This window comes from Sorex fumeus, unplaced genomic scaffold (assembly GCF_029834395.1).
Source record: "Sorex fumeus unplaced genomic scaffold, SorFum_2.1 ptg000002l, whole genome shotgun sequence".
NCBI lineage: Eukaryota > Metazoa > Chordata > Mammalia > Eulipotyphla > Soricidae > Sorex > Sorex fumeus.
In genome coordinates this window covers 35,526,858-35,553,230 of record NW_026606059.1, presented here as the reverse complement: position 1 = coordinate 35,553,230, position 26,373 = coordinate 35,526,858, and the positions used below count along the sequence as shown (strand labels likewise).

At 36.9% G+C, this 26,373-nt stretch overlaps 1 protein-coding gene across 6 annotated transcripts in view; it reads left to right on the top strand.

Annotated features, from left to right (window-relative positions):
- YTHDF3 (YTH N6-methyladenosine RNA binding protein F3) overlaps positions 1-26,107 on the top strand; it is a 33,811-nt gene extending 7,704 nt beyond the window's left edge. For 3 of the 6 annotated variants that reach the window (XM_056130106.1, XM_056130039.1, XM_056129968.1), the window contains 3 exons: positions 3,847-3,876; positions 7,807-9,405; positions 23,026-26,107. In XM_056130106.1, coding sequence (XP_055986081.1) covers positions 3,847-3,876; positions 7,807-9,405; positions 23,026-23,049 — 1,653 coding nt within the window. In that variant the 3' untranslated portion in view covers positions 23,050-26,107. The remainder of the gene's footprint in view (positions 1-3,846; positions 3,877-7,806; positions 9,406-23,025) is intronic. The other 3 variants (XM_056130202.1, XM_056130162.1, XM_056129986.1) reach the window with 1 other exon arrangement.
- Positions 26,108-26,373: the final 266 nt, after the last annotated feature.

The following is a 26,373-nucleotide window of genomic DNA, read 5'->3' as shown; positions in this document are numbered from 1 at the left end:
TAGTGAATTTCTGAACAGGATTTAGGTTTAAACATTTAAAAAGCATTTGGTATCCAAGTGTCATTTCTTTTATTGTTTGGCTTTAAAAATTATTTATGAAAAACAAATTACCTTAAATTATCAACCGCTAGTTCTTTTTTTTAACTGTAAAAGAATTGAAGTTGTACTATTAGATTGAATAAAAAACAAGTTTCTAGACTGGAGAGATAGTACAGAAGGTAAGACTCTTGCTCTTCATGCCTCCAACCTCAGTTCAGGGATCACTCGCAAGCATAGAACTAGGAGTAACTCTTAAGCACTGCCATGTGTGGCCCCCAAACCAACCAACCAAACTTTTTTAATTAATGGAATATAGAATTAGATTTAGGACTGAGAGGATAGAAGTTTGAGTCAGTCTCACCTACCTCCTGGTTATTTCTCTTCTGCACCCCTCTACTCTTTCCTATATATTATAAGGAAGTGTAAAAGAATAAAATTTATGAAAATTTGGTTACTCTTAAAAGAACGAGAATAGATTTCATACTTTATTATCTAACTTAGCTCTTAAGTTGCAACTTTTACCTATGTAGTACGTCATGTAGTTAAACGTGCAGGAAGTGAAAAATCTAAGTAAAAGGTTTCTAAACATGTGAAGATTAAAAGTTAATTCAGTCTACTGTGTAATAAATTTGAGGGATTTGTGGCAGAACTGTTGCATTTCTCCAGTGAAAAGGGTTTTCTAGTGAAAAAGATGTGTAAGTTCATTCAGTATTTGCTGTATATTTACTGTGTGTTTTCTCAACTTTTTCTTAGGAATTGTGTGAGTTAATTTTCCCAGAAAGAACTCAAGATTATATAGACTTCATGACTATACATTTTAGATGTGTATTTGGTCTGAGCAATTCGGGTTTTTGTTCATTATTTTAATATACTAATGTAAAAACGTGGAAAGTAGTGTGAAAATTCTTTGACTCGTTTAAATTGTTTTCAGTGAAATTTAATGGAATGTAAATGTTTGAGATTTGTTAGCTTTAAAAATCTTTTTAGGTGGGGTTGAGGGGGCACACCTGGCTCTGTGCTCAGGGATCACTTATGATGGGGCTCGGATCTCTCTGGGGTTCCAGATATTAAACTGGGTTGGCCTTGGGCAAAGCAAACACCATACCCACAGTGCTATCTCCAGCCCCTCTAGTCTTAAGAATCCTGTTTTGCTTCTCTTAACAGCTTTTAGACATCTGTCTTAGGGACTTAGAACATGGTTTTTTTTCATTCCACAATGGTGCCTCTAGGTCTTCTATGAAAAACCTGGGAGAGTACCTTGGATCTAATCCCACTTTCAGTTTACATTATGCCTCTGCTTTTTTATGTTAGGTATATTGATATCTGGAAGAACGAATTGTTTTATTTTTATTATATTATTATTTTAAAAAATAGGAAAAAAAATCTAGCTTTATTTGACAAAGGGATACAGCCCAGTGAATCTGGTTTCAAATTGTGTCCTTAGCAAAACCACCCGTGAAAGATTAGATTTAATATTTAAGTAGTAAGAACATGTGCGCCCACCCCCCAGTTACAGGGATTGAATTTAGGGCCTCAAACATGCAAGGCAAAATGCTGTACGGCTGAGCAGTATCCCATCCCTTCTATTATTTCAGTGATGTTATTTGAATCTATGTATTCATGTGCTACTTCCAGTAAGGCTGTACTTATATCTTCCTTGCCAGTACTGGTCTCCCAGTTTGGAGGCCACACCCAGTGGTGCTCTCAGATCAAATCCATGCACCATTCATGAAGTGCTGGTGATTAAACCCAGATGTCCCACATGTGCTACTCCATTGAATTATCTGATCAGATATTTGAAAAAATTTTTTCATATGTACAATTTATACGCATAGTGATCACTTCTGGTTGTGCCCAGGAGAGTACGTGATGCCAGATGTCACACCTGGTCAGCTGTGTGCTTACCTTAAGGCCCTACCTGCTGTACAGTTGCTCCAGCTCTTGAAGTATTTTTCTGGTCTCCTCGATAGCTTGCTGTTTCTCCTTTGTTCTGGGTGTTTTGTATGAACTTGTCTATATACAGTACCTATCATTGTGTAGGATAAATGTATTTTCCCCACTGGAAATGAAATCCTCCAGGCCAGAGACCTTTTTCTCTCTTCTTTAGTCTGGCATTATGTGTCACGCATAGTAGACATTGCTTGAATATTTTTTTATTAGCAGATTAAGTTTTCTGCTATATTTTGGAGATAGTTATTGTTAATGAACTTTAGGTTAATTTATTAATGTGATACCTTATCTTTTATAAGAGTGCAATGGTATTTTTATTGTAAACATTAGTAGAAAGTATGGGGCTGAAGAGATAGTACAGGGGTTAAGGTGTTTGGCTTGCTCACGGCCGACCTGAGTTCAGTCCCTGGCACCTTATGGTCTCTGGAGCACCACCAGATGTTTGCAGAACCACAAAAAATGTATATTAGAAGAAAATGTAAGTATTAAAAGTATTAAGAATAAGAGAGGGGCTCAATGGTCTGAGCTGCTTTTCATGCTGGAGACCAGACGCCACTTAGCACCTGGTGCCACCATCCCCTGACCACAGCTATCACCAGGCCCCATGCTTGGGAGTAGCCTCTGGGCACTGGGTTTGTGCCCCCCCCTCCCCCCAAACAAAAGCAAATAATAACTGGATTAACTTTTTATTGTTAACTCAGAAGTTGTAATGTTCGAAGTACTTCGTGTTCTTTATGGGAGTTTTTCTTCCTTGTAGAAAAGTACTAAAATGTCTTTGAGTCAGTACAGTCAGTTTTTCTCTCATACCTGAGATAAAATAATTTGCTTATGACATCAGGTTAAAGAAAAATTATGAATAATCTTGATGGTCTAAGGAAACATTGTGGGTTGACCACATAATTTTTTTCACTTGTATTTTATGGTCCACACTTGGCAGTTCTCAGGATTTATTCCTGGCTCTGCTCAGGGGTACTTGGGGGACCATACAGGGATTTGAACTGAGGTCAGCCATATTGAGGCAGGTGCCTTAATCCCTGTTGTATTGCTGGCCCAAACATAAATGTTTTAAATGATTATATGTCAGTTTCCAAATGAAATAAGTAAAAGCATTAAGCTTAAGTGTTTATTTCAGTATAGCACTTTGCGAATAAGTTTATAAAAAACTTTTAGTTAGAACAGTGAAGGACTCAAGAATGGTTTAGGAAAATTAAGTGGTTGAAATTCATGTTCAAGAATAAAGAATTAAGGTCCTGGAGGACTGGAGAGATGGTAGTATAGCAGGTGGTAAGGCGCTTGCCTTGCATGCAGCTATCCTGAATTCAATCCCTGGCACTGCATATGATCCCTCAAGCACAGAACCAGGAGTAAGCCCTTACCAGTACTGGTTTCGACCCAAAAGCCAAAAAACGAAGCTCTCTATTTCTTGCTATTATATCACACCATGACTTTATACTTTAATATCTCTGGGCAAGATTTGAAACTATACCGTACATTTGATGACTTTCAGACACATATTAAGTTGTATTAATAAATTGTTGGTTAATGTGTCCTAGATACTTTATTTCTTTAGAGTGTAAATAATTTAACTACATTTTCATAGTTGATAAATGCTATGACTTCACTTTGCTTTATAATAGCTTCTATAGGTTTTATTTCTAAGTTTATGCTATGGGTAAAATGTCTAGATCTGTTTTCACATGTCTTTTATTTGTATTTGTTGATTATTGTTACCACTTTATATTTACATATTAGTGTTATGATATGTTCTTTGAATATGAGGGAAACATTTGCAACAGGAAGCATTTCATGACACCTTGTTCAAGGTTGTAGCATAACTTTTTTTTTTTTCGGTGCCAGGGATTGAGCCCAGGGATTCACATATGCAAGGCAAGTACTCTCCCTACCACTGAGCTACATCTCCAACCATACCATATCTGTAAAAACAGAATTTCACTACTGCTGACCAACTTCAGTAATCAATTGGTGGCCTGTGGCCAAATTTATAAATTTTAAAGGACATTTTAAAGAACATAAACTGATATTTCTCCTGCCCTCGCCCCCCCCATTCCCCCCTCCATTCCTTTTGACCCACTTCCAGCAGTGCGGGGGTGGGGTGGAGGGTGAACCTCATGGTGCTGGGGTTTGGACCTATACTTTCTGCATGCAAAACATCTACTTCAGCTATTTGAGTAGTTTCCCTGGCTTACTGTTTTGTTTTAAACAATATTTCATAAACTGTTGTCACTATAACTAGGATTTCATGTGCGTGTGTATATATATGTATGTGTGTGTGTGTGTGTGTGTGTGTATATGTGTGTGTGTGTGCATGTGCATACTCACATGTATATGCATACATATAAACAGATGCTTTTTTTTGCTATTTTGGTTTTGGGGCCACACTAGGTGTTGTTTAGGACTTACTCCTGGGATCACTATTGGCAAGCTCGAGGAACCATATGAGATGCCAGGGATCAAATCCTGGTCAGCTGTATGCAATGCACACATCCTGTCCACTCCAGCCCTTCTTCTTCTTTTTTTTTTTTTTTAAATTTCCTTCCTCTACCCTTCATTGCTGTTGATGATGGTGCTGTTGCTAAGATGATGGGGCCACACCCGTGTCTTTAAGTGATCTAGTATAGTCCTGTGTACTTGCCAGGGTACTACAGAGCAGATTGTGGTATTCACACACACTTGGCTGTGGTGCATGCTGAGTTTTGTGCTCTTTTAGCTGCTTATATACATGTTTGTCAAGTTGCACTCACTAGTCATGGTTGTGGTCCTTGTGAGCATTTGCTATGATGTTCACAATTACGCTCATCATGGTTATACTTCCTGGTCATGGTGTTTGCATATCTTTTTAGGATGGTGCTTGCCAGGGGTTGCATCTCTTTCTGTGCTTACACACACACTGCAGTGGTGCAGCTAGAAATTGTTTTTGGTGCGGACAGCAGACCTGCCAAGATGAAATAGCAGAGTTTACCAGATTCTCGTTTGGTTCATCTTAGACACCACAGATTAGAACTCATGACCATACTCTTGTAAGGAAGGTTTTCTAAGCTATGGTGCTATTCTCTGGGCCCTGATTACTTGATTTCAAGAAAAAAGTGACAAAGTGATGTTTGAATTCTTGCTTTCTTTCAATCGCCAGTGTGAATTTTGTTCCTTTCTTCACTCCCCAAGCCATAATCTTAACCATTGTGATTCTCAATAATTCAAAGTTTTATCAAAACATAGTTTAAAACTTTTCTAATTATACTCAAAGCCCTACTAATTCAAAATATGTTGAGCATATCTTTCATCTTCAAGTTTCCTAGAACTTTGCTAAAATCAAATGGAAGGAAACCCTACCTTTTGAAAGGAAACTGCTTAGGTTACTGAAATAAAAAAAAGGAAGAATAACTCAGACTAGAGAGATAGCTCAGTAATCTTAAGTGCAAACTTCCTGCATGCTTCCTTGAGTGGTAAGCCCAATTTTTATCCCTGGTACTCCCACATGGTCCCCAAAGCACTGCTAGGAGCATCTTTTAAGCACAGAGCCAGGAATAGTCCCTGAGCACTGTCTGTGGCCCCCAAACAAATAGTGACTTGGCCAAAATTGCTGAAATAAATGATTAGCATTGTTTAATAAATCAGAGAAAACAGGTCATTTATCGGATATATCCAAAAGCTTGTCTAGGGGGCCAGAGTGATAATGCGGTGCTTGCTTTGCCTGTGGCTCTGGGTGTGGCCCCAAAACATGTCTATATACATGTCCATATATGCGTATATACTATACATAAGTGTTTATATGTATAGTAGCCAGGGAGTTAGTTTGAAGGAGCATATGTAGTGCTCTGACTTCGGTCTGTCGCCATGTTCAATCCTGCAACTGCATGGTATCTCCCACCTCCCATCATCCTCAGATACAGACCTGGTGAACCCTGAGCCCTATCCAGAGCACTGTCTGCCCTGGTCAGCTCTCTTGGAAATGGTCTCCCAGCTCCCATGCATGACTGGGAGGAAATTGACTTGCAAAGAAAAGTGTTTATTCTGAGTATTAGTTCTTTTTTTTTCAATTTTGTTTAATTCCATACATTATAAATTCTGTCCACAGCATTAAAAAAAATCACACAGTATTTAAAATCACACCTAAATAAGAGTATTTATTGCACAAGAAACTTGGAAAAAATATATTAATTATTTGAGAAAATATTTCAGGGGCCAGAGATATGGCAGGCAGGGTGTTTGTCTTGCATGTGGTAGCTGAGGTTCAATCCCCAAAACATATGGTCCTCTTAGCCCACCAGGAGTGATCCCTGAGTACAGAGCCATGAGAAAGCCCTGAGCATTGCTGGGTGTGTCCTAAAAACCTCCCACAACTTCTGTATTAACTAAGATTTTTCCATGAATAATGGTATATTTTTTTCCCCTCTAGTTTTACAGAGAACTGACTTGCATCATTATTATAAATACGAAGTATTCAGTATTGTGATTGTTTGGTTTACATGTTATAAAATGGTTGCCACAATAATTAGCATCATTTTCCTCATAGAAACTATAAAAGATAATAAAGTAATTTTCCGTGCCAGCAGAACTCTTAGATTTACTCTTTGAATCTTTATAGCATCTTAAAATATGCTTTTTTGTATTTTAAAAAGATTTACTACTTTTTACCCTTTTTTTTTTTTTTTTTTTTTTTTTTTTTTTTTTGCTTTTTTGGTCAAACTCGGTGATGCACAGGGTTACTCCTGACTCTACTCTCAGGAATCAGTCCTGGCGATGCTCAGGGGACCATATGGGATGCCAGGTTGACTGTGTGCAATGCAAATGCCCTACCCACTGAACTATCACTTCAGCCCCAGATTTGACTACTTTTCTCTAATAGAATTTGTTGACTTTATTGGTATTTTCATTATTAATTGTTTTTCGGGCCACATCTGGTGGTTCTCAGGGCTTACTCCTGGCTCAGGGATCACTCTTTGTGAACTCGGGGAACCATATGGGTTGCTGGGGATTGAACCAGGTCTGCTGTGTGCAAGATAAACACCCTACTCACTTGTACTATCCTCCTCGCCCAGTGACTTGTTTTGCCAAAACACTGAATTTTTAATATTCAGAATTGTTTTGATTGTAGTAGTTCCGGGAAAAAAATTAAACTAGGAATGTGATGCTTATTGTGTAAGTTTTGGAAAATAAAGGAGAGTGTAAATTGAATAATGTTTCAGTTGTCCTACTATTTGGAAACTGTAGTAAAGATTTTATTCTCTTTTTCAAAATGAATTATGCATACAAGAAAAAATTGGAATCATGCTGTAAGTTTACTTTTGAATCTGGGTTTTTTCAAGAGTTCAAACATTTTCCCACTTAATTTTTCAGTATTAAAATACAGTTTTATTGCTGGACTCAATTCTGTCTCAATGATAACATTCCTCTGTAATTTGGCATAGTTTGCAGGTTTAATCATTCCATGTAAAAAAATGGATGCATCCATTTGATTGAAAGTGTTCAGTCATGTCACAAAGTTTATAAAATCTTTTGTAAAAATTGTTACCTTGCCAAAGGATGTAGCTCTTAAAATGAAGATTATCTCTGTACCCTTCATCACAAGTTTTTGTAATTTTTATAATACTTAAAAATTTACAAAGCTAGAGTTTCCTCACTTAAAACTCTTAACTCCAATTATCTAGGGCGGGTGTATTTCTGTTTTTAGTCATTATAGCTGTTTAATTTTAATATTATGTATGTGTTGTTGCCCCTTCCCCACCCCCCTTTCCCACCCCCCTCTGGTCTAATCTCAAGAGAGCATTTTGATCCTGATTATGACATTTTGTTTTGCAGAGTAACAGCTATCCACCAATGTCAGATCCATACATGCCTAGTTACTATGCTCCATCCATTGGATTTCCATATTCTTTGGGGGAAGCAGCATGGTCCACAGCCGGAGACCAGCCTATGCCGTATCTGACAACCTATGGACAGATGAGTAATGGAGAACATCATTATATACCAGATGGTGTGTTTAGTCAGCCTGGGGCATTAGGAAATACCCCTCCATTTCTTGGTCAACATGGATTTAACTTTTTTCCTGGTAATGCTGATTTCTCTACGTGGGGGACAAGTGGATCTCAGGGACAATCAACACAAAGTTCTGCTTATAGTAGCAGTTATGGCTATCCACCTAGTTCTCTTGGGAGAGCTATTACTGATGGACAGGCTGGATTTGGCAATGATACTTTGAGTAAGGTGCCTGGCATTAGCAGTATTGAGCAAGGTATGACTGGACTGAAAATTGGTGGTGACCTGACGGCTGCAGTGACAAAAACTGTAGGTACAGCCTTGAGCAGCAGTGGTATGACAAGCATTGCTACCAACAGTGTGCCCCCAGTTAGCAGTGCAGCACCTAAACCAACGTCCTGGGCTGCTATTGCCCGAAAGCCTGCCAAACCTCAACCGAAACTTAAACCCAAGGGCAATGTGGGAATTGGGGGTTCTGCTGTGCCACCACCACCTATAAAACACAACATGAATATTGGAACTTGGGATGAAAAGGGGTCAGTGGTAAAGGCTCCACCAACCCAGCCCGTTCTGCCTCCTCAAACTATAATCCAGCAGCCTCAGCCATTAATTCAACCACCACCATTGGTGCAAAGCCAACTGCCTCAACAGCAGCCTCAGCCACCACAACCACAGCAGCAACAAGGACCTCAGCCACAGGCCCAGCCTCACCAAGTGCAGCCCCAACAGCAGCAGCTACAGAATCGCTGGGTGGCTCCTCGGAACAGGGGTGCTGGTTTCAACCAGAGCAATGGAGCGGGCGGTGAAAACTTTGGTTTAGGTGTTGTTCCTGTCAGTGCTTCACCTTCTAGTGTAGAAGTGCATCCAGTGCTGGAAAAGCTAAAGGCCATAAACAACTATAATCCCAAAGACTTTGATTGGAACCTGAAGAATGGACGTGTGTTTATCATTAAAAGCTATTCTGAGGATGACATACATCGTTCTATTAAGTACTCTATCTGGTGTAGTACTGAGCATGGTAATAAGCGTTTGGATGCAGCGTACCGTTCTCTGAATGGAAAAGGCCCACTCTATTTACTCTTCAGTGTGAATGGCAGTGGACACTTTTGTGGAGTGGCTGAAATGAAGTCTGTTGTGGACTATAATGCATATGCTGGTGTCTGGTCTCAGGATAAGTGGAAGGGAAAATTTGAAGTTAAATGGATCTTTGTCAAAGATGTTCCCAATAATCAATTACGGCATATTCGCTTAGAAAACAATGACAACAAACCAGTTACCAATTCAAGGGACACTCAAGAGGTACCCCTAGAAAAAGCTAAGCAAGTGCTTAAAATAATTGCTACTTTCAAGCATACCACCTCAATCTTTGATGACTTTGCACATTATGAAAAGCGTCAAGAAGAGGAGGAAGCCATGCGCAGGGTAAGAGTGCAGTCATTTTTGTGTATAGGGTCTTTCAGTTGGGGTGTGTGAGGATGGGTATTCTTCAGTGTCTTTCACTATGAGAATCTGAATTGTCACAACTTTTGATAGGAAGGAAACCACGTTACATGGCAGCCAAGCAACTTTACAAAATCTTTGAAGTTCTCTGTTGCTACATTGAATAATTGCTTATGGGTAGCCCTTTCTCTGAATTTACTTCCAGCAGTGGTCAGTTGGTAACGTCTTTGACTTGTGTTCATCAGAACTCAGTTCAAGCACATTTGCGAACTGAGAAAGACTTTCTTACCTTACAAATGTTACGGGGAAGTATTCAGCCGGAAAAGCTAAATGATGTTTAAATATTATTTAAATATTTAAAAGCTGATTCTATAGAATTCTATAGAATCAGCTTTTCGACAAATATTTGTCTTTATGGATGGAAACCCCCCCCAAGAAAATACTGAAGTGTTTTATAATTTGTACACTTAATGTACTAAAATAAAATATAGTGAAGATTAAACTTAAAACTTTAGGAAATTGGGAAGACATGCGTTTTAGATTTGGTCTGCAGAATTTTATTTCTAATTCTTTTAATTCCTTTGATACTTAAGATGAGACTTTCCTCTGAAGTTACACACTTTTCTTGCATGATGACCAGAATTTGATCATGGGGCACATAGAAAACAACTTGGATAATGTTTTCTGCAACAAACTACAGAAGAAATTGGTATCCTATTTTGGGGAGGAAAGAGTGAATGGTTGGAGTGGGCATTTTTTCTTTAGACGGTACATTTACATTTCTTTTTGAGTAAAGCCAGGATAAAGTCAGAAGCATTATCCTGAAAAGTATAAAGTTAGCCTGACTTTATAAAGTTAGAAGTCCAAAAAAGTTTGTTGGTTAATATGGGAAACTCTGCTAAAGAAATTAAGATAGAGCAGAAACTATTAAAATTGATGATTTATTTCTGTGTGAATTTAACTATTTTCTGGTTTGGTTCTGCGTACGAGAGCTGTTTTAACTTACATTCCTCAGTGGTAAATGTTTCCAAACCTTAGGTGCCTTTTGCGGATGCATATTATTAAGTCCACCTATTCCAAGAAAATCTGATGTCTTAATAAGGGACCTATTAATGTGTACATTTTTGTGTATGTCTGGGTAGAAGGCCACACTCAACAGTACTTGGGAGCTATTCCCCACTAGTTGCTCAAGGTACCATGTAGTGCTGGGGATGAAATACAGGCTCTAGGGCATACAAATCATTCATACAGCCTTTTGAATTCTTGGTGGTGTTCTGTTCTGCTTGTGGACAGTGCGGTTTTTCTTTTTCTTTTTTAATGAGCATGTCATTTTTCTAATGGTTGTTGTACAATATTGTTAGACTCTTTGTTTGGGGGGCTAAAGAGAGAATGCATGCTTTTCTGTTCCATCCCTAGCACCTCATAATTCCTCAGGCACTGCTAGGAGCAACCTTTTGAGCACCATACTGAGTGTATCCCCTGAGCACCACTAGGTGTGGGCCCCCTTTTCCCCCCTCAAAAAAAAAAAAACCGGATTTGCTTTGGAATAATAAAAATGATTCTTTAAAGCTCAATAATCTTGTTGCTTTTTTTTTTTTTTTTTGGTCTTGGAAAACCCATTGATTCTCTGGGATCACTCTCAGGGATCCTTGTGGGAACTGGGGGACTGTATGGAATGCCAGGAATTGAATCAGGTTTGCCTTGGTGCAAAGCAAGTGTCTTACCTGCCCTGCTGCATGTAATTACTTCTCCTGGCTAAAGGGGAGAATATTAGAAGCAGATTTTTGTTTTAGTTTTGGGGGCCACAGTTGACTGCTTAGGGCTTACTCAGCCTAGCTGGGGGACCATGTGGGGTGCTCAGCCCAAGTTGACCATGTGCAAAGGCAAGTGTCCTACCCGCTGCACTATCACTCCAGCCCCGAGAAGCTTTTATGTTTATAATTATCTCAATAATTAGTTATATATAACCATTTAAACTGCCATTTTTAGGGGCTAAGAATGTCAGTCACTAAGTGGTAGAATGCTGGCACTGCATGTAATACGGTGTTTAGTACAATCACTGACATTGGGGTTATTTCTAAATTTCTAAACTTTCAAATTTTCTGTTTGTTTTATAGATTAGTTCCACTCCCTAATCTTTAACATTTTTATCCTATATAAGTTAATACTTTATACACACACACACACACACACACACACACATTTGGTGAAATACACTTACTAAACCTAACTATAATTGAAATGTTGAAATGTCTCTTTTTGACATGTCACTGGTGTCACTGGTTTACCTGGTGTAGAATTTTTGCGTCAGCCTTTTTATTCAGTCTTGTTTCCTAGTTTATATTTATGTTATGGAGAAATATGAGGCCTACTTTTTCTTCATCAGTAATTTCTGTGCATGCATAAAATTTTTTTATTTTTCCACTTTAAACATGAAATGTGTAATAATAGATTTCTGTTATTTCTCTTGATCTTTTCATTTCTTTTTTATAGCAGTGTCAGAATATGTTGAAGTTTTGTTCTTGAATGTCATTGTTTTTTCCTGTTTTTCTTGCCTTTGGAGAAGTTTTCAAATTTGAATTCCCATGTCATGTCATTGATTAGTAGTTTGTGAGATTTGGAATTTTTCACTTAAAATATTAGTTTGTTTACATTATTATCTCATCTGGTTTACCTTTTCATCTGTTTTCTTCTCTTTGTTCCTGAATCCGTCTTGATTTTATAGTTGACTACAGATTATTTCTACATTTTATAATTACTACTTTTAGAAACTTGTCATTTTTCCATGTCATTTTATTCCTTTTTATTTTTAAATTTTCATACAGTGGAATTGTAGAATACAGTGGAATTGTGTTTCTGTATGCAAGTGTTCCACAAACCCTCCTAGGATTCCTGCCAGCTACTGATCTGTTTCTATAAGACATTTTTCATAATATCATACAAATGGAAGTTCATACTGTATAGTAAATAAGTTAGGCTGTTTTATTTCATTGTAAAATCTTTGCACTTTGTCTTTGTTGTTCAGGCCAATTCTTTGTTTCTTTTAATCACTAAGAAGTATTCCATTGTACTTTCCGGTTTACTTTTGAAAGGATGAATAAAAATTGGTGCCTGTGATTTTGTAAAACAAATAAAACCCCTATAAATGTTTTGTATACATATTCTTTAAAAAGTATTTTTTAAATCATTCAGTAGCAGGGTATACAGTCTTAAGAATTTTGATTCACATCTTGTACTTAGCACTTTGTCTTAATATTCTTTCCTCATAACTGTCTGGAATTATACTTCTGCTAGTATTATTTTTTTGTGGAAAAAATATTTTAAGATTTCTTTTCACGTCATAATTGAACGGAAGAGAATCATTTGGTCCCAAACAACTGTTTTATGTTTGTCGGGGGGTTGGGGGGGTTAGGGTGTGGGGATTAGCTGTATCACAGCCCCCTCTTGACAAAAAATTCGAGGGGGGGGGGCTAAAATTCGACTGGATTATAACCTGTTTAAAACAAGATATTTTAAAGCATTAGAAAGGCATGTTATGAATTTGGAGAAATTTGAGCATACAGCCCCAAAAATTAGTGTCCAGAAAGTATAAAGAACTTCAGTGAATCAGTTTAAGAAAATGATAAATATGATTGAAAAGGCACAAAAGGTAGGATAGGCATTTATGAGAGAAGAAACAAATATGGATACGGTTAGTAAGTGTATTTAAAGATTCATTCTTTTTGTTTGTTTTGGGCTAAACTTAACCCTCAATGCTCAGGGCTTACTCCCGACCCTGTATTTCTGATGGTGCTTGGGGGACCATATGGGATGCCTGGGATTGAACTTGGGTTGGCCACATGCAAGGCAAGTGCCTTACTCACTGTACTATTGCTCCAGCCAATAAAGATTATTCTTTTTTGGGGGGGGGTGAGGGGGGGTCACATCCAGTGATGCTCAGGGGTTACTCCTGGTTCTGCACTCAGGAATTACTCCTGGCGGTGCTTGGGGGACCATATGGGATGCTGGGAATTGAACCCGGGTCAGCCACGTGCAAGGCAAATGCCCTACCTGCTGTGATATCACTCCAGCCCCAAAGATTCATTCATTCTTTTTTTCTTTTCTTTTTAATTTTTATTAGTGAAACATCATGAGGTACAGTTGTAGACTTACAAATTTTTGTGCTTGGGTTTCAGTTATACAATGATCCAGTACCCATCCCTCCACCAGTGCCCATTCTCCAAAAGATTCATTCTTAATGGAAAAAAGCAAGTCAAAGCTGAGGAATTATTTGGTAAAATTGGAATGTTTGATATTAAATATGAGACAGTGGATTAGATCAAACTCTTCTAGATATGAAAGCTCCAGATATTAAATTGGTAGTTATTATGAGTTGGCACTTTTTATTTTATTTGCTTTTTGGGTCTCATCTAGCAATGCGCAGGGGTTACTCCTAGCTATGCACTCAGGAATTACTCCTGGTGGTGCTCAGGGAACCATATGGGATGCTGGGAATCAAACCCGGGTCGGCAAGGCAAATGCCCTACCGGCTGTGCTATGGCTCCAGCCGCTCCCCCCCCCCCCTTTTTTTTAAAGAGTGGGCACTTACGTACCTTTTTATAAAGTCGAAAATTTCATGTCATTAACATACGAAAAACTTCACAAATATCCTAGGAAATATACAGGAATGTTTCTAGGTGCGTAGTTGATAATAGCAAAATTTGAGAACTACTGAATTTTCCCAATTGTATGGGAAATATACAAGACTATTCCTACCCAAATGTATTACAATATAGTCATAAAAAGGTACATATGTTATGGCTCTTTACCCAAAAAACATTGTATATTTTTGTCTTTGAGTCACTCCTACCAGGGCTCAGAGGACCATGGTATTGGAGATAGAACCTGAGTCAGCTGAGTGAAAGGCAGCCAATCACTCTACCCACTATACTGTATATCTGGCCCCAACATTGTATGTTTCCTATGAAGATAGTCTCACATAACTACTGCGTGATGTGATCTACAGAGACCCTTTTTTCGTTTCTCTACCTTGAGATTATGCCAAGATCAGTCGAAGGCACCAATACAAGTTAAAATATTTTTAGAAGGCGTGCAACAAAAAATTGTCTTTAAGTCTAACTTTTTGTTGTTGTTGTTTGAACATCTTCCTTTTAGAATGTTGGGCTTCACACATGAGGCGTGCACTTTTCCATTGAGCATGTGACTATTCCCGGAAGATTTCCCCTCCACACCCCTCCCCGCCCTCGTATGTTTTCATAATAATTTAAGGGCCAGAGAGATGATAGTATAGTGGGTAAGTTTCTTGCCTTGCATGCACCCAGCCAGGATTCAATCCTCATGGTCTTCCTTATGGTCTTCCCAAGTTTTCCCATGTCTTGAGCTGGGCATGTACTCATCCCCACACAAAAATTGTAGTTTAAAATTTCATATTTAGGTTTGTGGTTACTGTAGCTTTTTTCCTTCTCTCTATGCTCCCTGGCTCATCAGTTTTTGCTTGTAATATGAGTCAATGTCTCCCTTTAAGATTCCTTTGTTGTTGTTTCGTTAGGTAGGTTTTGAGTATTTTGGCAATAGGATGAATCTCCATTAAGTCACGCCCTGTTTTAGGGTGAAGAGGTATTGGTGAAATTTATACTACTGGTGAAGTCCATGCTATCTATTAGAGAAAACAAATAAACAGTGCTCGTCAAATTAGAGCAAATAAAGCAGGGGCCTTATATGCATTTTGAATCAGATAGGTTTTCATTGACTCTCGGTGTAACCCATAAATCAAAATGCACAAGCAGAAAAAACAGATTGATTTTACAGGTCACCAGTAAGCTACTAAAGATTAATAGCTTTCTTTTAGAACAGTCTGCTTGGAAAGACAGTTTTCTTGCAGTATCATTTTGTACTTTCTGTTGTTTTAAAACAACCTGTGTCGTTAGTTGAATTTATTGCTAAGTACATTTTAAAAACCTATTGTAAGTAGACTTGCATTTTAGTTTTACTTTACAATCATTTGCTTTTGGTTTTTATAGAGATACCCTGTGATCTTATTAAATTCACTTACTGGTTTTAGTATTTTTAATTTCATCTCTAGGAATATCCACCTAGCAATCATGTTTAATGCTTTTTTTTCTTAGGGACTTAATTTTGATACATATTGGTGCTTAAAATTAAGTGAAAACAATAAAACCAAGATAATCCTACATCAAAAGGATTAATTTAATGTGACAAGTAATTTTTGTTCAGAAATTTAAGTCTTAGAGGTTTGCTCTTTATCTCATTTGGACCACACCTAATCTAGCATAAGACAAGTTTTTTGTTTTTGAACTCCACACTTCCCATTTTCTAATAGTTTCACTCTACTTCAAGGATAATTTTTTTTTGTTAGGTGGATATAAGCATTTTACATATTAATAGAAAATATTTTCTTAAACTTGAAATACTCGTAAGTGCAGGCTTGGACACTGAACCCTTTATAGTAGGTTTTTTAAATTATATGTTTGTTTAGATCAAGTATGGATGTTCAGAGAAGAATGTTAGTGCCACATCATTAAAATATAAATTTTTTTAAAATTGATTTCTGAAAGCAGCCTCCAATGTTTATTGTTCTTTATGTTGGTTTTGGTTTTTACAGTGCAAAATGGTTTGTTTCAATTTTCTTTTGTCTTCTGCTCTTACAAACAGGGATCTACCTGTGTTTGTAAGAAGCTTTTTCAGGGCCTGAGTGTTGTACAATGGCTAGGGCCACTAACAAGTCTAGTGGCTGTTGATCATATGGTTCAGTCCCCCAGCACCTTGTATGGTTCAACAGATACAGTACTTGAATGGCCTGAGTTTGTATATGTTGGAGGTTTTATCCATCTGTAATGCCCTTGTTCTGCTTTCAAGTATACGTTTTTCCTGTTCTGTCAATGAACCTTAGCAGACTTCATTTCTGGTATGTTACTGCTTTTCCTGAAGAATTGAGTCTAGTGTATATTTTCCTTTATAAGTCAGCTGTAGACTCACTTGAAACATGTGCCTTCTTCCTTTTTCTTAAAATTTAAAGTAGATATTTCATGGGTTTTAACTAGGGTGGATTAAGCAAAACTCCCATATGCATAAAGGAGATGCAGTATTGGAGGCAAGGATGTGGCTTAGTGGTATAGCACATGTGTATGTGTGACCTGGGGTTCCTTTCCTTGTTCCACATGTATGTCTTCCGCACAGCATCCCTGAGACTTAGCGCTGCTGGGAGTGCACTTCCATCTCCCAGTAATGCTCTGTGGAGTATATATATGTGTGTGTATTTCATAATTCTGAAGTAATATATTTGGGAGTTGTGTTTTTCCTTATTCAACTTTATTTTGAAATTTAAACTTACAGAAATACTGCGAAGATAATCGTTCTGTATTTCTACATAATAGTAGTACATAGATTTAAACTAAGACTTCGACACTTGATGTACTTTGTGTTCATTGAAGTCTTTAAAGTAAACAGGAAAACAGCCTAAATATTATCTGATGCATGAATTGGTAAAGTCCTGTGGTGTATATAGAGACAGTAGAATGTAATTCAGCCTAGAAAAGAATAGAATCTTGCTATTTGTCACCACGTGTACAGAACTTTTTGGCAGTTACACTGTGTGAAGTAAGTCAAGACAAAGAGAAGCAAATAAATGGTATCACATGTGGAATCCTTAAAAAGAAAAAATACCTTAACACTGATACAGTACTGCTGTGGATTTTCCATTTTTCATCTTCTTGTGTCTTCTCAATATGACTCTTTAAAAATTTCTTTCATGGCTTAAAACATCTTTTGAAGAGCACTGGTTTTTTGTTTTAGTGTTGCTTTATCTAATGGGTTTTGGGGATAAACTACATTTTAGCCTATCTAATTTCATCATATGTAACCTTGCTGATGATACCATCATTGATTACTTGGTCCTCTCTGCTTGATTGTTCAGTGTACACATTGTTCAGTGTAGCCTTTTGCATCCTCTGTTCTTAGAAACATATCATATATCCAGCCTTTTAGCAAAATCACATTATATCTAAATGTGTAAATATGTCCACATAGGTACGTATGTAAAGGGGAAAAGCCTTGTATCCTGGAGGAAGAAAATTAAAAGAAATTGCGGTGTTTGTATGTGTGTCTCTGTGTGCGTGCGTGTGCGTGTGTGTTACGGTCATTACTTCTATCTCTTGTCTCTACTTTTAGATCATTTGTCTTGAATCTGTCCTCTAGTTCACTAAGTTTTTAAATTTTCATTTTTTATTCTGTAATTTGAGCTGCATTCTCTGTTTACATCACAACTGATGAAGTGACCCATTTCCCTTTTAAATTTATCTACTGAAAATTCCAACTTGAAAATCAGATCTCTAAGCTATAAAAAAGATCCGAGTTTGTTTTTGTCTTTGTTGTGTTTGTATCTCAGTTTTTTGCTAGCATTCACTTCCTTTTTTTGCATATGTCTGCTCTTCAGCATTCTAGTGTATTTGAGTGCACTTCCTAATTTTTTTCTTGATGGTGTGAACTTGTAGGTAGGTATTTTCACTTTGAGCACTGAAGAGTGTGACCCAAAACCCTTGTAGGTATTTTCACTTTGTAACTTGCTTGTACTCAAGTTTGTTAGTGGAAGGGTATTTATGGAAATATTAATGTACATCATTTACATGTAGTTTTAAGGACTAGCTATTGAGCCCTCTGAGAACACTGGAAAAATTTCTGTTCTCGTCTCTGTCATACTCTACTGGTAGGGAAATGTTAGCTAATCAGTTAAAACTCCATTAAAAAGACATGCGGTGTCTGTAAACTATCTCCTGTGGTTCATGTGTACCTCCTTAATTTTGGATCTTACCTATAGGTTCATATGCTCTTTCTAAAAGTTTTGCAGTTTCAAAAGTCCTCAAATCTTAGACTCTGTCAGGTTGAGACCTGTTTTGATCAATGGGAAAGGCAGACAGGAGAGAGGAGGGAATCCCCACTGCAAATCATTTTATTGAATCATCTATTATTAAAGAATTATGTTATCAGAATCATTTTTGGAAGATATTTTTGGTTGTTTATCCTAAAGTATACTTGTAAAACATCTAAGTGATCTTCTGAACTATTGTTAGACTTACTTCTTTTGGCGGTTCTGGACCATGGAACCTTTTGTATTCAGGTTTCCTTTTTCCCTATGTTCTTTACCAACAACATACTAATACATGTAATAGCTATGTCAGCTTTGTAAGCTATTTTCAGAAGTTAGTAATATCACCAATGATTTTTACATTTCTAATGGTCTATAGCGGATAATCATGTTCGTAAGTTTCATTGTGATTATTTAGTATTAGCAATACTAGGTGCAGAACAACACCTTAATACAAATGTGGGTCTTATTTTATGTGTCTTTTAGTTTGCTTTTGGGTTTTGGTTCACACTCTTCAGTGCTCATGCTTACTCTTGGCTCTGCTAAGGGATCACTCCTAGTGGAGTTCAGGGAACATATGAGGTGCTGGGGAACCCAGGTTGGCCAAGTGCATGGTGAGAGTTCTGCTGGCTGTACCAACACTCAAGCTGAGACAGAACAGTTAATTTTCTCACTTTCACTATCAAAGTTTTGCCAGAGTCAGAAAAGAGTTCTTCCTTTTCTCTGAAGTAGTATAAATTGAAAATTGTCAATTCTGAGGCAATTACCTCTAAAACTGTCAATGTAAAGTAGATTTCAAGTTCTTTAGGTATTATAACTTTATTTGGGTTTTAAATTTATTCTTCTGTTAGTGCTGGAGTGATAGCACAGCGGTAGGGCGTTTGCCTTACACGCAGCCAACACGGCCGACCCGAGTTCGATTCTTTCGCCCCTCTTGGAGAGCCCGGCAAGCTACCGAGAGTATCTCGCCCGCACGGCAGAGCCTGGCAAGCTCCCCGTGACGTATTCAATATGCCAAACACCGTAACAACAAAGTCTCCAATGGAGACGTTACTGGGCCCGCTCGAGCAAATCAACGAACAACGGGAGGGCCTTTACCTTTGCCTTTTATCTCTTCTGTTAGTAATGTATTTTTAGATAAATTTTTACATTGTCTGATTTGTTGAATTTCATTTGCATATTGTCATTAATAGTATTTTTATTTTTATGCTATATTCTTAATGTCTTCCAAAATTTTTGTGATTTTCATTTATTGGGTGATGTTGGGTATGAAACCCAGGGCCTCCTACTAATAAATCATATATTGTGCCATTAAGACATGAAAACTGTATGTCCTCAGATCCTAATTTTCTTTCATTTGTTTATGTTATTATGTTTATTCATTCCTTCTACTTTGAGTTTTGTTTTTACTAATCTGTTTTACTAAGAGAAATACATTAAATTCTCCTGGTCTAATCAGGAGTCTGAAAGGTTTTCCTTTTGCATTTGCTTTCTTATGTAGCTATTTTAACTTCTGTATGTATATCATTGTTTAAGTTTTAGTTCTTGTAAATCATATGTAACTGGATTTATTCTTTAGAGTGGGTTCTCTGCAATCTTGTTTTTACTTAACATGTACCAAACTCTTCTCCCCACTACTCTGTTTATTGCATTAACATATATTTTTAATTTTCCTCTGTTCCTATCCACTGAGTTAGACTTACATAGATGTGATCTGTGTTTTGTTTTGTTTTGTTTTGTTTTGTTTTTGGGTCAGACCCGGAAATGCACAGGGGTTACTCCTGGCTCTGCGCTCAGGAATTACCCCTGGCAGTGCTCAGGGGACCATATGGGATGCTGGGAATTGAACCCGGGTCAGTTGAGTTCAAGGCAAACGCCCTACCCGCTGTGCTATTGCTCCAGCCCCGTGATCTGTGTTTTATTGATTCAGATAAAGTGCATAGTTGATTGCTGTCAACAGAAATGGCATTTCTAGCTTTTGTTTAAATTACCCATGATCTTCATTGATAAAATTGATCTCTTGTCTAGTCTATTAAGTAGATTTGCAGATTTTTCTGTAGTTTTTGAAGTTCCTCATGGAAATCATTAATTTCTTGAGTTTCGATCAGCTGTATCCTAGGATAGAGTAATATACTATGCAGTTTTCTTGTTTTATCTATAAATAAAACCATTAACAAAATTTCTTATTTAAAAACTCATTAAGAACAAAACTTACTGCTTAAACTGTCACTTAAGAAATTGAGGCCTTTATAAAATGAGACTTGGGATTTTTTTGTGGCTTGGGGTCTTTGTTTACATTTTGGGAATTTCATCATTTGAAATGTGTTTGTGTGTGTTCTTTGGTTTTAGTTCAGTTTTTATTTGTAGCTATATTGTATCTTTTAATTCTCTGCAGAGTATTGCTACTCAAATTAAAAAAGGGACAAAAAGCTATTTTATTTTTCATGAAGCAAGGACGTTTTTGTTGAAATTTACGTAGAACGATATGAGGGGTGTTAGATGTTTGAACTAGAGAGAACACAGCCTTCTCTAGAGTAGAAGTAGAAGAAACCTTGAGACAAGCAAGTGAGATGCATGTTCAAGGGAGAACAGGGCCTTGAAGAGCAAGACTGTCCTTGGATTTTTAAAAGTTTTTCTAATAATGTCAGAAGATGGAAAAAAACTGACCACTTGAAAAGTATATTCATTTTGTTTTGATTTCTGTACTTGCCCTTCCTCCCATTGTTGATGATGTAATGACTAGAAGGGTGGTCTTCTACATGTGTGCCTGCCTGTGGTGGTCTGCACAGTTTTAACTCTCATGCTGGCTGAGGGCCATACATCAGGTTACAGTACTTGCACACTTGGCAATGATGCATGCTTTCTAGGGGTTACCATTCCTGGCCGTGGTACTGAAAAAAATTTAGTGTCAGTGCTTGTGCATATCATACCTTTCTGTGTTGCATACACACACCTAGTTGTGGTGCAGTTGTAAATTGTTACTGGGCACCAGAGATGGCTGAAAACCGAGCTTGGCACATTAAGACTTCCAGTGGGTATGATTTACTGGTGTTGGGGGATAGGAGCAGAATGCTCTGTGCTTCTGACTCTGTGCTCAGGAATCAGAATCATTCCTAATAGTACTCGGGGCATAGGGGATGTAGGGAATAAAGCCCAGGTTGGCCATGAGCCAGGCAAGTGCCTTACCTGCTGTACTCTCTCCAGCTCTCCAGTCAGCTGCACTTGGTACGCTGTTTTCAGATTTCTTTCCTTTTTGTTTGTTTGTTTGTTTGTGTTTGGGTCACACGTGGGGTTTTTCAGGACTTAATCAAGGATCACTCCTGGGATGGGGCGCAGGGGTGCTAGGGTGAATTCAGGTCTGCTGTGTGCAAGGCAAGTGCCCTACTTTTAATATTACTCTTGACTCTAGATTCATATTTCTTATAGACCAAGCATAAAATGGGAAACCACGTTGGAGGATGCAGTGTGATTTTCAAAGTGCAGTTTTTCTACCATTAGTGTCCAGATCACCTGTGAACTTGTTTGAAATGCAAAGTTCAGCTTCTTGGGGTCCCAGTAGTCAGTGTTAACTGCAATCATCTAGCTGATTCTGAAATTTCCTACCTAAGTACCATGAAACATTACTAAGATTAGTTTTTGCTCAAGGTGTTATGTCCCAGGAAGGGAGTTTCACTCGCACATTGACCAGACCAGATGTGAGGATGCAAATGCAAGGCCCCTTTATTGCTAGCTCGAGCTAGGTTCCAAGTCTCATCCAACACAGCGGAGTCTTGACAAGGACCCCGACTCCGAATTCTAAGCAGCATATATAGGGTTTGGTCACATAACAGCATTTTTTTCTAGGAACTAGCAATGTTTTCAGTTCTGGTCACTGTCCTGCCCTGTGACTTCAAGGACCAACATTATGTTTCCAATTCTTGGTTGCTGTCTAATCCCATGACTCCACTCCCTAGGCTCTCTCTGCTAGGCTGTGCACCACTGTCCATGCCCCCTATTCTGATTAGGTCGTTGCCACAGGGTGATTTATCTGCCCTGGGTGATCCTGTTTTCTGAGAAGTCGGAACTTTCTGATAGGGGAAACTGAAACTAGGCCTGTTGAATATTGGTCTTAAAGTGAAGCCTGCCATAGCACCACTTCAGCCTCACAAAGGAATTTTTACATTCTCAGAGTTAATAAAAATTTATGCCTTAAAAGCAGGATTGTAATGTGACTTAAGACCTGGGGTGGGATCCTCAGCACTACACACCCACAACTGAGGTATTAATATTTTAATAATAATTATATTAATATGAAAAGTTAAGCTGAATGTGAGAATATATAGAAGTTTGTGATTCCGTCTTATTAACACTGAAATTTAATGTAATGTAGCTGTAATTTGATTTAATGCATTAGATTCTGATCCTTTCTCAGCCCTTAGTTTTCAGAACTGCTATAAAGACTTATTTCAGGATCAGAAACTCATTGATAGAACTTGAAAGACATTATTGTAATGTTATCAATAGCCTTAGGAAAAATTATGGGAAAATAGGGCTGTACAGAGCCTTTCTAGTTTACTGTATAGTCTTCATTTTTTGTGTGTGGTAATTAACTGTGGTATGTTTAGGCAATGTGAATTATCTAAGGTACTTGAATTAGAATTTTTATAAAGGTTTACTTTAAATGTGCCTGTGATATAAATCTTTGTTGTATTTTTAATTTTCTTTCTTCATTTTTTTTTCAGGAGAGAAATAGAAACAAACAATAACTGTATGAAGATTTCCTGCTAGAATTACAACACTAATGATATAGACTCTGGAAATGCCTAATAAGTCAAAGAAGACGTTATTAAAGCTTTTTTTTTTCTGCTTAAGGTGACATCTTTGAACTCTTTAACACGGAATTGACTCTTCTTGTAATGGTTTTCATCAGCGCATCTGCCCTTATACTCTCACCAAACACACTTGAGAACTGTAACTTCGTCAAGCACTTTCTGTCCTGAAGCTTTTGCCAGTATCTGCTGTCTTTTGTAATTATGCATCCTAGCTAAGGCACAGAAGACTGAATGAATGCAAGGATTCATTAACTCTTTGAATTTGTTAAATACTAACAGTTAACCATTAGAAGTGGTTCAATGATGTAACTGTCACACTGCTTCAACTTTTTTCTTTGTTGTAGTTTTTAAATTGTCAATTTTTAGCTATTTGACAGATTAAAAGCAAAATAATCATGCCATATTTAGTCCTGGAGTTCAAGTCTAAATGTTTATGTGAAAAATTATTGTAGTAAACTTTCAATATGGCAAAGCAACCTTAAGCTCTATTTTAGCCAAATGAAACATAATCTGAAATTATATTAGAACATTTCCCTTGTCTTCAAACTGTTTGGTGTAACAGAATATTGATATGCAGCTTGGTGGATCTCACCGGTTAATGCACATTCTTCTCCCCTCTTTTCCCCAATAATATGTATACTGAAAATGTGCATTTGTCTGAGGATTTATTTTGTTTGCTACCACTTAATGAATCTCAAATTTTGAGTAAACGTACCTCAGTCTAATCAGACTTTTTATGACCTTTATAATTACATTTAAACCCTTAATTCCTATTTCTGGGTGTTTGCGAGCCTGATTGCTATCATGAAGTAAAAATTTATAACTCTAGGTATTCACTAGCTAAATAAACATAGTTCTTGTTTAGCAAGCATATACTGTTCCTCAACTTTTTTCTCCAGCTTTTGCAGTGTCCTGGCATCCTTAAAATACTTTGAAAATATGGCCTTGATCCATGGATTAAATCAGTATCTAAGTGAATGTGTTGATGTTTTATTGATCAGATCTATATAAATGGGAATACAGCATCTATCTGGATATTCATAGTTATCTTTTTAACTTTTTTTCATTAATTACATATCAACATTAATTTTGTATCTTGAAACAAATTGATTTTGTATAATTAATGTGTTGAGCATCTGTATTAACTGATTTGGTGGCATAAGGTTATGAAGATAATGTACTGCCCCTTATATTACTGTCCCAAAAGGAGAAAACTATGTAGAAAAATATGTTAAGGGTAAAAATAGCAATATAGTAGATTTGAATACAGTGATATTTTGCATTACTCCATTTATGTTTACATCATGTTTAGAAATGTTTTCATCTACTTGGTCTTTGATCACTTCAAACAGTTTAGTGACAGCTATTTCTTTTAGGCTTTCATTTATTTTTTTTGTACTATGTTTTCTTAAAATGCAAATACTGTATTCAAGTGAAAAATAATGCAGTATTTGTAGATAACCACAGTTACTTCACAGTTCTTTGGTTGTCCCAGTGTAGTTATATCAGTGTTTACTGAAGGGAACATCAGAATATTAATGGTATATTTCAAAATAAAAACTTTCTTAAAGGAAAATTGCACCTATTTTACCTTTTTTAGAGTAAGCCATGAAATCTTGTAACATGTCTATAACTATTTATAATGAAAATTGGCATTTGGATATAGTCACCACAGCAATGTTCTACATCCCTGCGATTACATAAGCAGTACATGACAAAGATGACTCTTGTCACTCTGGAAGACCTATTAGAGAAAATTGTCAAGGTGTGACCTTGCAGAAAGGATCTGGATCCTCTCTCTGAGGTTCTTTTTCTTGGTGCTTTATTAGCGATTCTGAATATTTTTATAAAACTAGTTACATTATAAATGGACTCAAACTTTATTTAATTTGCATTATGTTTCTATGTAAGAAATGTCACAGAAACACTCAGCAAGCAGACTGACTGCAGTAGCCGATTTAGAGATGTCTAATGTAATTGAGAAGCTCTTTGTGGTGAGGTGTACATCCTAGTGCCTTTATCCTGGATTTCCAATACTAAGTGAAATGGGTGCAGCATTCCTTTGGAAAAGAAAACCTTTTTCTTTTTCAATTAGTAATTTTGCTTTTCTCATTTAAGATTTCTGCAGAGAACCTGCCTTCTCTTCCCTTGGTCTGTCAGTGTACTGAAAAATGTTTTTTCTCTAAGTGAAATTATCACAGGTTGTCTCAATAGCACAACTAACTGAATGTTTCTTAACTGTAGGGACCAAAAGGGAGAGAACTTGGGCTCTACAGCAGGAGATATGTAATCAAATATAGAATAATCACTAATTAAGACATTATTGGCCCAGTAAATCTTTTAATGTTTTTCCAAGATCTGGTTTGAATGTTTCTTATTAAAGTTATCTTATGTAGGTATTTTATTTTGGATGGTATTATAGTTTGTATAATTAACAGTAAGGGGGAAAATGTAACCAAAATTAGTATTCTTTCTATATACATATTGGTACTTGAAGATTCCTTTCAAAAGAAACCCCAGACTTTTTCTAATTTCAGTACTTAATTCCTTATTTTAACTTATGTGATTTTTCTAATTCAAAAGCTATGTTCTTTTTGAGTACCGTGCATGTGGGTTAAGCTGATGTTAAAACGGTTTGCAATAATAAAAAAATCAGCTTAAAATCATTTAATCATTTCAAGTGCATTTTGCATCCTATAAAAATAAGTTTAAGAAATTTAAGAGAATTGTGTTTTCATTAAGTTTTGCATATCTTTCGTTATGCCATGTAAAATCCCTTTTTCGTATGATTAAAGGAAGGTTATGATAAAATGCTTAGTTCATTTACATTCACTTGTAGCAATTACATGAGAGTTTGAATTTTGTCGTGTTTGGGTTTGTTCATTCCTGTGAATGATGGTACAGTTAGGTGAGATTTTCTGTTATGGTACCCAAACTCACCATTTGGTCCTCTTTAATCTTTGAGGGTTTCAATAAAAATTGTTCACTCGTATTTGTGTTCCTTCCATTTTATCTTTATTAAATATGTATTGCCTGTCAGAAAGCCAGTTTTTTTTTCTGTATTGTGGATTTCCTGGTTGACATATCTTGTAAGTACAAATACAGTGTTTTGTGGCATATTTTGTTAGTACAAATACTATTTTAGTTGGCCATTTCAGTTAGGTAAGGGGATTAAAGGTTCCTCTAATTAGCATATTAAGTTACATATTCTTAAAACAGAAAGGAATCTATTTTTGTACAATGGAAGGAAACATATTG